This window comes from Leptosomus discolor, chromosome 6 (genome assembly GCF_034619465.1).
Source record: "Leptosomus discolor isolate bLepDis1 chromosome 6, bLepDis1.hap2, whole genome shotgun sequence".
Classification (NCBI taxonomy): domain Eukaryota; kingdom Metazoa; phylum Chordata; class Aves; order Leptosomiformes; family Leptosomidae; genus Leptosomus; species Leptosomus discolor.
In genome coordinates this window covers 46,721,657-46,735,678 of record NC_141396.1, presented here as the reverse complement: position 1 = coordinate 46,735,678, position 14,022 = coordinate 46,721,657, and the positions used below count along the sequence as shown (strand labels likewise).

The window sequence follows — 14,022 nt, the reverse complement described above, 5'->3', positions numbered from 1 at the left end:
CTTTGTTCCTGTCTCATGAATACATATCAAATGAGTTTCAAAGAAGAATCTATGAATTATTTTACATAGTCTGAGCCATAGAGTTCAGTTTGATGCCTGGCGCTACTTTATACCATTGACCAAAGTACTTGTTCTTGTAGTTTTAGTAGTTTTAGTTAGATAATTTACAAATGATAGAGAGTATTTAGCAATATTCTTAAAGTTGGTTGGTGTGTTGGTTTTTTTTTTTCTTTTTCCCACAGCTGCTTGTTAACTTCTTTAAGTTCTTTAGGCTTTTGCAATATAAAAGCCTACTAATAATATTTACATTTTTTATTAGTATCAAGTGAGGTTTGATTTCACGGTGGAGCTAGCTTCTACTAGCTCAGAGCACCATTGCTGGGGGCAGAAATGCTACCAAGATTAGTGTCTTGAATGATACAAACACAACTTTGAAGAAAAATGTGTGTTAGCTTTTACAAAACCTAAAACTCATGAGAAAAATAAATTTTAGGAGAAGATTGGCCAAAATAGTGAGGTTGTTATAAAGGGTACACAAAACCAGTAAGAATAGCTGACATGTAAATAACATTTAAAGGTATGATTCGTTTCTTAGGTAACCAAGTCAGGTAGGTATATGTGTTTTTATAACTTTGGTTTCTCAGATAAGCAGGATATTTGTTTGCTGCTAACAATGTGGAAAATGAAGCTTTGGTGTTCATTTGGAATTATCTTAAATTTATCCTATCTTCCCTCTGACAGCGTAACAAACACTCTTAGGTATGTAGGCTGAAAACTAAATGTCAATGTTAGATGTATGCCTGTGTGTGCAGAATCTTGACAGCTGGCTGCTGATTAAAAGGCTGCTGGAAAACTTCAGGGAAGCATTATGTTTGAAGAATAACAACTTCTTCTGCTGGGAAATACCTGCATTGGAACTCCCAGCAGTAATTTGCAACCTGCCTTGATTACAGAATTCCCTCTTCCTGTCAAACTCCGCAGTCTCTGCTGTTGGAAACATCAGGATATCAGCTTGATGGAGGGTTGGAGCTGGGAATGTGAACTTCTCTCCCCATAAGCAAGAGAGTTTTTTTTACCTAGCAGTAGGAATGATGGTGGACTACCAGGGAAGGAAATAATGTTGGGAAGAGAGATGGGAATCCCTCTCAGAGAAGATGGTGGGACCAGGACGAATGAGAGATGAGTTTTTGAATCAAATTCATCATGGTCTGGGGATTAGTATGCTAGCACAGAACTCATTCCCCTTCTACAGCTGCTAACAGAATTAAGGAGAGCAGGGTACAGATGTGAGAGTAAATGAAATTCAGTTGTTTCATCTTCTTTCACCCTTAAAGCAAGCAAAAAAAAAAAAAAGGAAATGAAGGCAAACATAGGAGGGAAGGATGTTTTGATAAATGAGAACTTCTAATAGCATGTTAAAAATAGTGGAAAAAATATGAAGGAAATTATTTTCAGCCTGAGCAAGCTTCAAAAAATCAAACAAATCCTCTGTACCCAACATAAAACTCTAACCAGTTAGTTTCATCTGTTTAAGAACAGATTCTTTCTGGTTGCTCATGGGGTGCTGCAGTGCAATGGGGATGTATCTTTGTAACACATAGAGGAGCAAGTTATGTAAGTCCAGTTATTGTTCAGTGGAGTTACACAGCTCCTGCAGGTAATTGTTTGGGCACCATGGTGAATAGCTGCGGATTTCTTGTTTTGTAAGTACAGGTTTAATTAAGATCCACATGAGTTTTCATCTTTGAGTCAGAGGATGGAACAGCGAGCATCCCAAGTGAGGAGCATTTGTCTTTCCAAACTATTTCAGGCTATTTGTAGAATCACAGCTTTGAAAATGCAGGGGAAAAGGAGGGAAACTACTAGGGGAATAGAAGGACAAAGCTCTTTTATCCACCACTCAGTACAGTATACCTATGGGAGCAGAATGCGTGTTTACCTACAATGCTCTGCCAACTCAATTCAACCTTTACATGCAGGGTTTGCATCTAATAGGATTAGGATGTGTTTAAGACTATTTACTCAGCCTTAAAATAAGGCTGACATTTATACTCAACTCTGTGAAATGTGCAATTTCCTTTAAAAATTAAGACTGTATTCAACTTACAATACATTTGTGCTGACATTTTGAAACTGTCATATGCCGTAGGCCTTCACGCTGCTTTGAATATCATTAACGTGCTATGTAAGCATGGGCTGAAGCTGCATAATAGGGAAATACTGTAAAATCTCCTGAATGATGTGATCATGTATAAGAATAACATTTGCCTCTTCTTCATACTTAGACAGAAGAAAATTGCTCTCAAAAGAACAGAAGTGGGTTTTTAATAACAAGGAGTTTACTTGAAAAATAATTAAAGTGCTTGAACAAAAGCATGTTTATCCAAACCAGAGTACTTTTGTCTATAAATTGTGTTTGTGTTTTGTGAAGTGAAAGTTGGTGGTGTGACTTTGTCACACAAAGGAATTTGGAGAAAAGTGAAGTAGGGACCATCAGCCTGCTTTATGTCTGTGCTTGGCAGATGTCATTTAGCTTATCTGGAAGTTTCCAAACTCTGGACCAAAATTAGGTGGTGGCCCTTACAAAACTGTCAGGTCACCAAATATTGGTTTGCCTTATGTCTAGCTGGGGATCACATGGATGGAAGAAAGTAGTCGAACAGTGAAATGACATGACAATGAAGTTTCTAAAGCAAAGAAAACACGTGCTGCACTGTGCCTGGGTAGAAGCTGCACACGGCATTTGATGAAGGCGCTCTGTGCTGTGGATCACAGTTTTGTCTGTTCAGTGGTCTGGTCCATCACTGGGCATTGTGAATAGCAAAACAGTGTTAAGTATTTGTAAAACAATTTAAATGTTCTTCTTGGTTAAAATTACTGATTCTCACAGCATTGCATTGTATGAAATAAGGAAGTGGTGTTCTGGTTTCACAAATAACAAAACTGCAATAGGCTCATCTGTGGGCATTTATAAGGCAGCTTGCTAATCTGAGGTTGGGGCCCTGGTATCTTTTCTCTTATGCTTACGTACAAAACAGTGCTGCTTTTAAAATGTTAGTTGACAGTTGAGCAAACATTTTATGTGTATGTGTGGACTTTTCAGTTCATATGATGTCAGTAGTGGTAATTTAGAATGTTTTAATATTCTAAATTTTAATATTTAAGAAGTCTGTGTTGTCTTAGGAGTAAGCTTTTTTTTTCATGTTCAGGATATTGTGCAGTCACAATCCACCCAAAAATATTTATGTTCTTTCTGATAAGACCAAATCAGCAGATCTTAAACTTGATGTGCTTAAATGCCTTCAATAATGTACCAAAATGTCGATGTTTGTTTTGATGCAGATCATGTTAAAGTCAAGCTTCTCCTGGCTCTCTGTTCAGTATCTGCATTAGAAAAATCACCTTTCACTGACTAACTTTCTGCTGACAGTGGTTGTCAACAGCAGGTCCCCCTGGACTGCTTCCAACTGGTGCTGAAAATGATGTGTTTACTCCTGATGTAATTGGGACCAATCAATTTTCAAGCCCATTACTGGAAAGGATGACTGCATCAATCTGTAATGGGCCAGAAATGTGTTTGTCTCTTCTACACGAGCTGGGAAACAGTTTTCAACACCATTTGAGTGGAGATCAGAAAAGCTGTTGCCAATGATGATTGTCACCAGCTAGTCATTTTCATAGTGTTGATGGACCCCAAAGTGCAGATGAGAGAAGAGGGGGCAGAGACACAGCTGACAAGCCATTAGTTAGTGGACTTGCAGCTCTTAGAAAATACTAAGCACGGACAAACAGTAAGAGACAAATTCTCTTGCAGATAGGTGTGCCCAGCTCCTTGTGCATGTGCATCTCAAGAGAGCAAGATGTGTTCATAGCTGCTTGTGCATGTTTTAATAATTTATTGCCTATAGCTTGGAAGAGTTTTGGAATTGGAATAAGGGAGAAGACAAAAGATTGCAGGAAAGGGCCTAGTGCTTTAAACCTAGGTATACTTGGGTCACCATGTAGCAGAAGTTTCCGTTCGTTGATTTGCAACCTGAGATGTTTTGCAGCATTGTTAGAACTCTGTTTCCTTTGCAGCATTGTAGTACGTTCCAATGCACTGGGACCATCATGAAAGGTAAAGCATCTTCAGGACCCTCAGCTGGAGTGAATAGACTGGCATATTTATCCTCAGTGGACCTCGTGCCTCTTTATAAGAGCCAGAGGTTTGACCCTATTAAAATTAGTCTACTAATTATGATCAAGCCTCGAATATTTTCCATGCTTTGCAAAAACTAGTGACAATTCAGGATGTGTAATCACATTTGGGATAAAAGACAAGAAATGGCTTTTGTTCAGATTATTAGTGTTTTTTAAAAACGTTCAATGATGTAACGACTTTTTATTGTAATTTCAAATTGGGGTAGAATAACACTTCAAATTTAATCAGTATTTGTAATTTGCTATTTGCAGCTTCAGAACTAGAGATGGTACTTTTTTTGCCTTTTCGTACCTGCTGCTTTCTTGCTTGCATTTCTCACTGCTCTGCTGTAACTCTTTGTTCAGATCTTTCACTGCTGCTTTTAAGTTGTCAGTATCTTAGTTACTTTTTCCTATGTGAAGGCCAGTTTGAGCAGATGTTGCGTAGACCTGTGGTTCTCATAAAAAGGAGCAATTCTTGAGCCTTTGGTGATGTTTTTTGATGGAGCCTAAACAGCCCTTTGAGGTGAAGATTGAGTAAGGGCATCTTATAATGCCTGGAGGTTCCAGTCAGGGTTTGAGTCTCTTGGTAAGGGGCTAAAGCATCTCATCAGAAAAGGCGTCCCCTTCCCTGCCTGCTTCTGCTGATTCCTTTCTCTTGTTGCTTGACCAGACTTTGTTTTCTCTTCTCCCTTGCAGGCTTCTCCACTTTCCATCTTCTCAGTGCCCATGGGTGCACACACCAAGCTGGTTGCTTTGCCTTGTCTACATCTGTTCCCCTGCTCTCTGAATAGCTCTGGTTTTACTCTTCTAACATTGCACTATTAAAAAAAAAAATCACTAGATGGAACAGAATAGCAGCTGTGTAATAGAGGCCAGCACACTGTCCCAATGGGAAAGGGTCAGCATCCAGGGATTGGGGTTATTCAGGAAATGGGAAACATATTTTTTCTTTCTTTGGCCTACCTCTGACAAACTACTGTTCTGCTGCATAACATTTTTATTCTCACCGGAGTATGACAAGCTGCAGAATGGAGCAAATATATATTGCAGACATTTGTAAAATGCTAGATGACTTTCCCTCAGACATAAGTAATAGGTATACTAGTTTAGGTGCAGGAAGAATAATAATTCACTCAGGGAAAGCTATAGCAATTGGCCTTGCATCTAATATAATTGGAAATGGTGAAATATAAAGGACTGTCACTGTCTTATTCTCCCCCTCCCCTTTCCCCCCCCAAATTAACCACAATCCATTATTTCATGTACTATATGATCATGTCATTTGGGAGCAATAAGTGACCACATTTCCTCAACTTTATCACCGCTATTCTAGATTCTCTGTTGTTAAATTCACTCCATTCCTAATTTCTATTTTGAGCACATATGCTGGCCTTTAATTTGCAATTTACATGGATGATAGGGTGCTATTCAGAAACCTGTTTCTGCTGCCTTTGTGGTTTTCACCTCACCTCATGTGGTCATTAGGATGAACAGCATATAATTAACTAAATTCATGTAAAGCCCTGAATTGCAAATGCTTGTCTGTACATCTAGTTTCTTAAAAAAATAGAAGAAATCGAAATCTAACCAAAACAAAACTTCCAGTGGTTTAAACAATCTGTAAGAATCAGTTTCTGTTTTCTTAGTGGGTGATACTTCGGGCTGTATTCATCCAACCTATTTATTTATTTTATCAGTGATTACACTTGTGTGTCGCTCATTGTAGGTTAAAAATTATAGGATCTATTTGTGGGCAAGCGGCCAACAGTGAAGCCTGTTTAGCTTGTCTACTTAGCTGAAGCCATATGGACACAAAATTACTTTCCTGTTGCCTCTAAAATATTTGCCAAAAAGCAAGATTTTTTTCTTTTCTTTTCTTTTTACAGAGAAATTACAAAATTTCTACAAATTATTTTGTAGTTCAGTGCTGCAGTTTGAGATTGTTGTGTTGTACCCAGAGTGAAATTTTACATTGGAAATACGAGCTAGATGCAGAGGTTGTAAGTGAAGATTCAAGCCAAGGACTTTCTTGATGGTAAAAATACTATCTTGAGAGGTTGATCAACTTTGTTAAACAGAAGAAAATCTAAAAGGCTATCCAGTAAGAGGACTTACTCTGATGCTTTCTATTTCCTGTCAACTTTATTTTATGTTCTCTAACTTTTGCCTGAAACTTCAATTTGCAGATGATTTTGAATACCAGGGATGATTTTCTTAATCATTCAGAATAATTCAGTAAGATAGCTCTTGGAAATCGGCTTAGATTGGCGCATATGCCACAGCAAAGGAGAGGAAAAAAGTCTACAGACACTGAAGAGGGAGACAAAGGATAACTTGTGGTCTTGGAGCTCTGTAACATCCCTGAGGTCTATGCTGTTCCTGTGATTGCTTTGTTAAATGCAAAATGTTTGGACTCTCCTACCTGTGGTTTAGCCTTCTGGCCAAAATTTTCTGAGCCCATTCATTATAGTAGTGGCTTTTGCACAAACAGAAAGATTCAGTCTTGTACTCCACATGTTGGAACACTCAGCCTTCTTGTTCCCATGATTGTGTAAAGGAGCAGATAAGTGGAGTTGCGGGGAGTGGGGGATGCTGGGGTGGAGTTGTGTCATTGAATTACATACCAGCTACACGGCTGCCTATTACTGAGAAAGACATTTGCTGTGGTAGAGTTACAGTTTCTGTTCAGTGCAGCTGCAATCTGCTGGACTGGTGGTGCTCATTATCATAGGGCGTTTAGTTTATATTAAAAAGGGTATGGGATAGAAAAAAAATCAGTACTCTTGGAAGTCCTCCCAAACTTAATGATAAAACCTGATATTTGGGTCTTTGAGTGCTTTCATTTTCTACTATGCTTCTAAGCCAAACCATTTTTCATTTTCATATTTTATTTTCTACTTCTGAATTTCTTCCTTATCCTGTTAACCTGTGTTTGGGTCTTACTAAAGAATCCCTATCAAGCAGGACTGTGTTGGTAAATGAGGCAGAGTTCTATTGAATTTGATGGCTTAGTCGATAGGTCATTCAAAGATTATTTATAAACTTCAAATGGTTTTATTTGTTTGTTTTAAACAAAACTGTTTTTTGTTTGACAGGTATCCTATAAGAAGGGTGTGCAAGGTACTCATCGATACACTGAAGTCCTGAACAGGCCAGACATAAAGATAGCAACTGAGATAACAAAGATAATAAGTGATGTATGTTTTCCTGTTACTCTATTTGTATTTTTTAGACATTTTATTTATTCCAATTTCAGTCAGATTGTTTAGAATGCTGCTGAAATTGTCAAACGTCACGAGCAGCCCCAAATCTGATATCGAGGTTTGATTAATAAAAAACAAAACCTGATCAAAAACCTGCTTGCCTGGTATATTACAAAATTAGGGGTTTCTTCTATTTTGATGTTGACAGTATGACCTTTGCAATTATTGGTCATTGATCTAAAGACAATGTTAAGCTTACTAGAGTTGGTTTTGTTTCGGCTTTATTCATGATAATGATTCTTAAAATAAGTCATGTGCTTGTATGCTACACTACGCTTCAGAAGACATACCAAGCCTTTTTTCACCTCAATACAAGAGAAGCTCACATCCCAGGACTCCTCTTCCTCCTCCCATCTCATCCGGCAGCAACAGGGAAATGTGCTTCCCCGCTGTCCTTGTGAGAGCTGAGCAAACACGCTGTTTCTTGCATAGGGGCTCTCCTCCCCAAACTCCCCTCTCAAATTCTTTGCCCTCCCACCGTGACATCTGCTAATGGATAGGTCAAGGAGCAGTTTGAGAAGCAGCAACGTGTGATGCAGTTTAATATTTTATTGTAGACAAGTCAAACAATATATGTATTAAAAGCCCTGAGCCAAGATTTTAAGTAACTGCTTAATAGTTTAATGTGAGACTGACTAGGTGCCTATGGAGAGACAGTTTTAAGAGGCCTGAGACTCACCTGTTGAATATTCAGGATTTTCTGAAAACCAAGAACTTCTACTAAGTCTTATGTTCAACACCCAAATTTACTAATTCCTGTTCAGGCCTCCTTTGAGTTAGAGTGACTTTGAGACTTTTATTTCTTTTGGTCTGTTATGACGTGTCCTTGCTGATTCACAGTGCCTGAGTAATGCAAGAAGCCTATTTTAGGCAACGGATGATTTAGTTTGTGGTATCGCAAAGCACCTATTGTCGATTCATCTGTGCTCTTTTCTAATGCACTGTGGAAAAAAATTGCAGCAATTTGCATGAGTGGCAGTTCAGCTGCAAAGATCATGTAACATCAACCTTGCGGGACTAATTTTGCTCTTTTACAGCACTGCAACCTCACTGACATCCAGCAAGATTGCAGTGGTAAAATTGAGAGTGGAATTTGACCTTGCATTTCAAAAAAGCTGCCCCTCAGCCTAGTTTTGTTTCAAGATTGTTTTCAGCTGCTACAAATAATCTTGTGTAAACTGCAGACCCTGTCATGAAATGCTGAGCCACTGTAACTCGTTCTGCCTCGATTGGGAGAAATATATTTCTCAGGCTTAAGCCATGCATTTGGCTAAAGTTGAATTTTGTGCATGCTGTGCATTGTGTTTTGGAATAAATAAATTTTATGTTGTTATGGAGCTGAAGCCTGAGAAGGGCTTTTTTCAGAGCTGATTAGAACAATAGTGCCAATTCAGTTCACTAAATGAGACTTTCTACTAGCTTTAATACTTAAATTTCTCTTGATAAAATGAAAGCAACCAATTTAATACTGATTCATATTAATATTTTTTTCTAAGGCTGAGTACAAGAAAGGAAGGGGAGAGATGAGTAAGGAGCCTGCTGTACTTGGAAGACCAGATTTCGAACATGCTAAAGGAGTTTCAAAACTGTTAAGCCAAGTAAGAATCTCTGTCAGTTTACAATGACTTCATTCAGATATCTCATTCCTAAGAATGCAAGAGAATATTTGGACTTTTAGATGATTATCTCTAATTGCATGAAGATTATGTTCTCAAACTTTTCATTTAGTATTGCAATGACTGGTAAATTCTGAATTTAGAATGGAAGATTCCTAGGAAACAGAATATACATTTTTATGCAAAAATACAATGATCTTTGACAGGTTACAGGTTGTCTCTTGTGGAGATGGTGTATATTTATATAGATTATCTAGGATTTCTAAAATATTGACTGTATGTAATTTAGAGGCATATTTTGCTGCTCATTCAGTTTAAGTAGAACCTTACTCTGTGAGAAATGCCACTGAAGTAACTGGGGTCTTTTGTGTAACTACTTACTAACGTGAGTAATAGGATCTGAATTTGGCCTGACATGTAAACCACCGGCCTTCCCTCCCACTGAAGCTGAACCTTTTATGCACTATTTTCTGTTATATATTAACCTCAAAAAGAAGAAAAAAAAAAAAAAAACCAAACCCAAGGAAAAAAAAAAAATTGAGGGATTACTTTAGTCTGTAACTACAAAGAAAGCTGAAATCACAAATACTCTCTCTTTTCCTCTTACGAGTCTTTTACTCGTAAGATCTACGCCTAAGACTCTACTACAGATCAACCTGATGTAGTGAGAAGGGATTTTTGACTGCTGACCTGTTTTTATGGTTTTGGGTTTTTTTCCCCCTTTTTTTCTGGAGAAGTTCTTTAGTAGTGCCCTGCATAATCCTCACTAGTAATCCTGTCAGGCTACACTCAGAGCTTTTGTAAACCCAGGAACAAATTCTACCCTTCTGTAGGAGGAGGATAACGCCCTTTGATTGGAGAAGGCAGTGTCAGCCTTCCTAGAACTAGGGAAAAAAACCCCAGGTGTATCAGTATATATATTAGAACAGTCTGAAAATCAGTATAGTGTAACAAATACTTGTGATTTGGCTAGATAGTAATCATCTTCTCTACAGCTAGGATAAAATGAGAGTAATGTGTCATTAGAGAACAAGCTGCAAAACAGTGCAGTGTCTGCCTGCAAGAGGTTGAGCTCCTTTTGGTGTCACCAAATGTTGTCCTTAGATATCTGCTACATGATTTCCTGTTTCGTACTGGATCATCATTACTTTGAAGCATTAATACTGCACGAAGGGAGAAAGAAGAAAATACATGGGTTTTTATTGCTTTGTTAATGATGTGTTCAGAATCAAAATTTGTGTTTGGGTTTTCTAAATAGGTTGCTTTCTTCCATTTTGTAATGGATCAAGTGCTCATTCCTCTGCTGATGGACAAGTCTGCTAGGAGATTCTTTGGTGTTCAGCACCATGCAGGCTTGGAAGTGAGCCTGTGCTTTCTAGTAAGAGCCAGTGCTGGGTGTCATATATAGGAAAGGGAGCTGTCTGTCAGTTAACAAACACCTTTAGTGGTTTTTAAAAGGGTTCATATCTAAATTTAGTGTGTGGTATCCTTTATTTCCACTCAGTGAATGTCTACAGACTCCTTTTCCTTGCAGCCTGTTTCAGAATCTAGTGGGCTTGCAGCTGCCTGTCATCGCAAATGAGGCCCAAGCGGATCCTTTTTCGAAAGTCTTCTCAATCTTGCTAAGCCTGGTACCCTTGAGGTTGTGGCCAACAATTGCAACAATCAAAAAATACCACCTGGATCATGGGGTCCTGTGGGCTGGTGCTGAGCCAGCTGCATCACAGGCTTCATCAATGCACTTTTTATCTCTTTTTTTATTAGATGTGCTTTTTCTCTTGGACAATGCATGCTGCATCTGCAAAAGCTTTAATAATAGAGTCTCTTCACTGCCAGGGACTGGGATGGCATCAGTTCTAGTTGAGACACTTGTGCAGGAGAGAGCATTTGGTGTGCAATTTTAACTTCTTTAGAGAATCCAAATAGCACAGAAGGCGTGGCAGGAAGAGTGGAGCTGTTGACAAAATGTAGCTTGCTTACAGTTTATTTGTAAAGAAGATTCTTACTAAACCTTGGTGGCCCAGGCCCAAACTGCAGTCACTGGGCCTGCGTCCAAGTTTTGGGATCATTCCTTCTCTTGTCCTCTCCTCAGTCTATGCTGTTGTGGTGGCTTGCAGGGTGTGTGATGGGCCATGTACATTTAGAAAGGGAGGCAGCGCTTTAGCCTGACGCTCTGCTGCCAGCCATCTGCATGCAGCAGCACGGAGGCTGTAAATACCCGGCGGCTTTCAGCAGTGAGCACTCAACAATTCCCTACCTCCTCTGATGGGAAGGCAGTGGCCATGAGTTGTCTCATGTTTTTATATATTATTTGAATCATTATAACACTTAGACACACTGATCGTAAATCAAGAGCACAGAAAAATGAAGATGACCTCTGTGTCCAAAGAGCAGGGTGGTGGGGCAGGATGAGGAATGCACCTGTGCTGTAGGAGAGGAAGAGCCCTAAATGTGGGTCAGTCATGTCAGTCCTCTTCATGCAAGGATCAAGAAGCAGGCTTGTAACAATTACAAGATTTAAAAACTAGTAAAGTTAATGATCTCTTTATTGTCTCCAGACTTTCAGGCTTTTAGGGTTTCATTTGTTTCTCAGCAATGAGAGCAGTATAAACTTTTTGTGCTGAAAGTTGATAATCTCCCTTAATAGAATGAATCTATAAGCTGTGACATGCAGAGAAATATTAGTTATTTGACCCTCACAGTAAATTTGCAAAGTTGACAATTCTGATGGATGTAATGGGAAGAGAAGATGATAACATGTTTTAATGTGGTGCATATGGGTAGGTAATTTAGGGAGTATAGAGAACAGGAGCAAGAAGAGGTCAGGCAGTGTGGGTGTAACGAACAGAGAAAGCAATCAAGGCAAGCAGGAAGGCAAACAAAGTGAAGAAAATAGTGTTAATGTTTGAGTGGCACTCAAGGCTCTACAAAATCTGTGTACTGCACCCCTCTCTCTCTTTTCTTTTTCTTTTCTTTTTTTTTTTTCTTTTTTAAATTTAACAAAGCTTTTGACAACAGCAGTAGCAAAAATAATCGCTTCCAGGACTAGTATATTTACCCACAGCATGCAGTAACCCCTTTTTGTTGATTTTAAACCAAATTTAAAACAGCAACTCTGTTAGTCCTTGTGAAAACATGAATCCTGTCAATTTGCTGAATATACATTGTATAATTTGGGTTATTTTTTGTATTTTTTGTAGAAGCAAGCTCTTGTTTACATCTTCTTTATGCCTTCTAATGCATTTTATTACCTTTTTTAAAGAGCTGCTGATCTGAAGTATCCCCCGTATGGTGTTCAATAGTTGTTTTTATGATGAATAATTTTGGATATTCATATTTTATGCTGGATCTGGTGCTTACTGTTTCAGGGATAAAATTGTTACAGGTAGAATGTTTTTCAAAATGTACCTTCTCTGAGATTATCAGTAAGAACACAAAGAGCCTGAGATTTTCTCAGTCCTTCTTTGCTTTAAACTCTGCTAGTGCTTTTAGCAACCAGTATTTTAGTTTAGCTCTTTGTTTATGTTACATTTCCTTCAATGTCTATGTCCTCTGACAGGATTATTATTTTTTTTTTTTTTATGTTTTCATATGGTCATGAGGAAATGCTTTAGCTGCAACTGTCTGCTTCATCCTGGGATCCCGGTGATTGAATGATTCAATTTTTGTAGTTTCTTTGTAAATCTGAACAGTGGGTGATGTCATCCACTTCTGAAACTGAACACTCCCTGTGTGAACAGCTTTGAACTACAGATTTGATTTAGGAATGTTGCTGCAAAGCTTCAAAAGACACTGCTCTGTCCAACTGCAGTTCTGACTTTTATAGGTTCTGTGCAAGGCTGATGAGAAGTTTGTTTATCCAGGCCTTATTTAATTTCAGTTTGGTTTTTCAGGGATGTTGTTGTGTTAAAAGCTTGCAAAGTCTGCTCTTTCTTCAGCAACAATTAGAGAGCAGCCGCCACGCATTTCTTTAAAATTAACCCTCACTATGTACTCTCTAAAAAAATAAACAAACCTAAGACTTTAATTAAGATGCTAAATAAGTAGCCGTGGTTTTAAACCCTCATTAAAGTAAAGCTTTTGGTTAATGATGAAATTTGTAGATAAATTTCCACTAACAACTGTTATTTCTACTCCCACTTCTTGTTTGCTCTTCCACCATGTTATAGCATTGCTAAGACCTCCCCCCTTCAGATGTTTAAGAAATCACTGATGAAGTCTTTTTCTTACTTGTTTTTAATCAGAACCCTTTCTCTCATGTGTATTTTTCCCTATTAAACTGTATTCATAACTTTATCCTGTTCAAAAGAGGGATAAATACCATGTGTGTTACTTCACAGTGACTCATCCATGGGCTTGCTCTTCTCTCTTCTCCATCTCTCACCCCACACTCTTTCAAAAGGGAGAAAGAAACAGGAAAATACCAGTAAAAGAGAAAGTGAATGCGTGTGTAGCTTTCAATGAGACAAATCCCCTATGACGAGTTAAGAGTTAAATTACTGCTGGAAGTGCTCTTGAGATACTGCCAAGGTCATCTGGTATTATTGTGTGGGCTCCATTTTGCCCCAGAATGGCATGTGCGATGGTGATGGTCGGGAGGGACAGCAAAGGCAATAAGCAGAGCAGCCAGACAAGGCAGCAGGGCCTAAAGGTACTGAGACATCCCTCACTGCAACAGGGACGTTTACAGTTGAGTTGGTGGGTGATCTCCTTAAATTTGGGACCCTGCTGCACGCTGGCATCAGGACACACAGCCCTGTGAAGACTGGGTTTACTAGCTCCCCACCTTACCTCCCCCTCGGTAGCAGTGATGTGATCTGAAGTGACACGAATGAGGATTTGTTACTGGTATCTCTAGATTGAAATGTGTTGCTAAAAAAATCTTTTAAAAAATGACATGAAATGGCTGCAGCTGGAAAATGGCAAGCCAGTTGTGAGGAGAGGACCCTTTGTCACTGACG

General features: G+C 38.7%; 1 protein-coding gene across 6 annotated transcripts in view; it reads left to right on the top strand.

The window, feature by feature from the left end:
* NEBL (nebulette) overlaps positions 1–14,022 on the top strand; it is a 262,002-nt gene that overhangs the window by 186,457 nt on the left and 61,523 nt on the right. For 2 of the 6 annotated variants that reach the window (XM_086466531.1, XM_086466530.1), the window contains exons 6-7: positions 7,278–7,379; positions 8,942–9,043. The exons of the other annotated variants lie outside the window; for them this stretch is intronic. In XM_086466531.1, the coding sequence (XP_086322657.1) occupies positions 7,278–7,379; positions 8,942–9,043 (204 nt within the window). The remainder of the gene's footprint in view (positions 1–7,277; positions 7,380–8,941; positions 9,044–14,022) is intronic. 6 annotated transcript variants of the gene reach the window in all.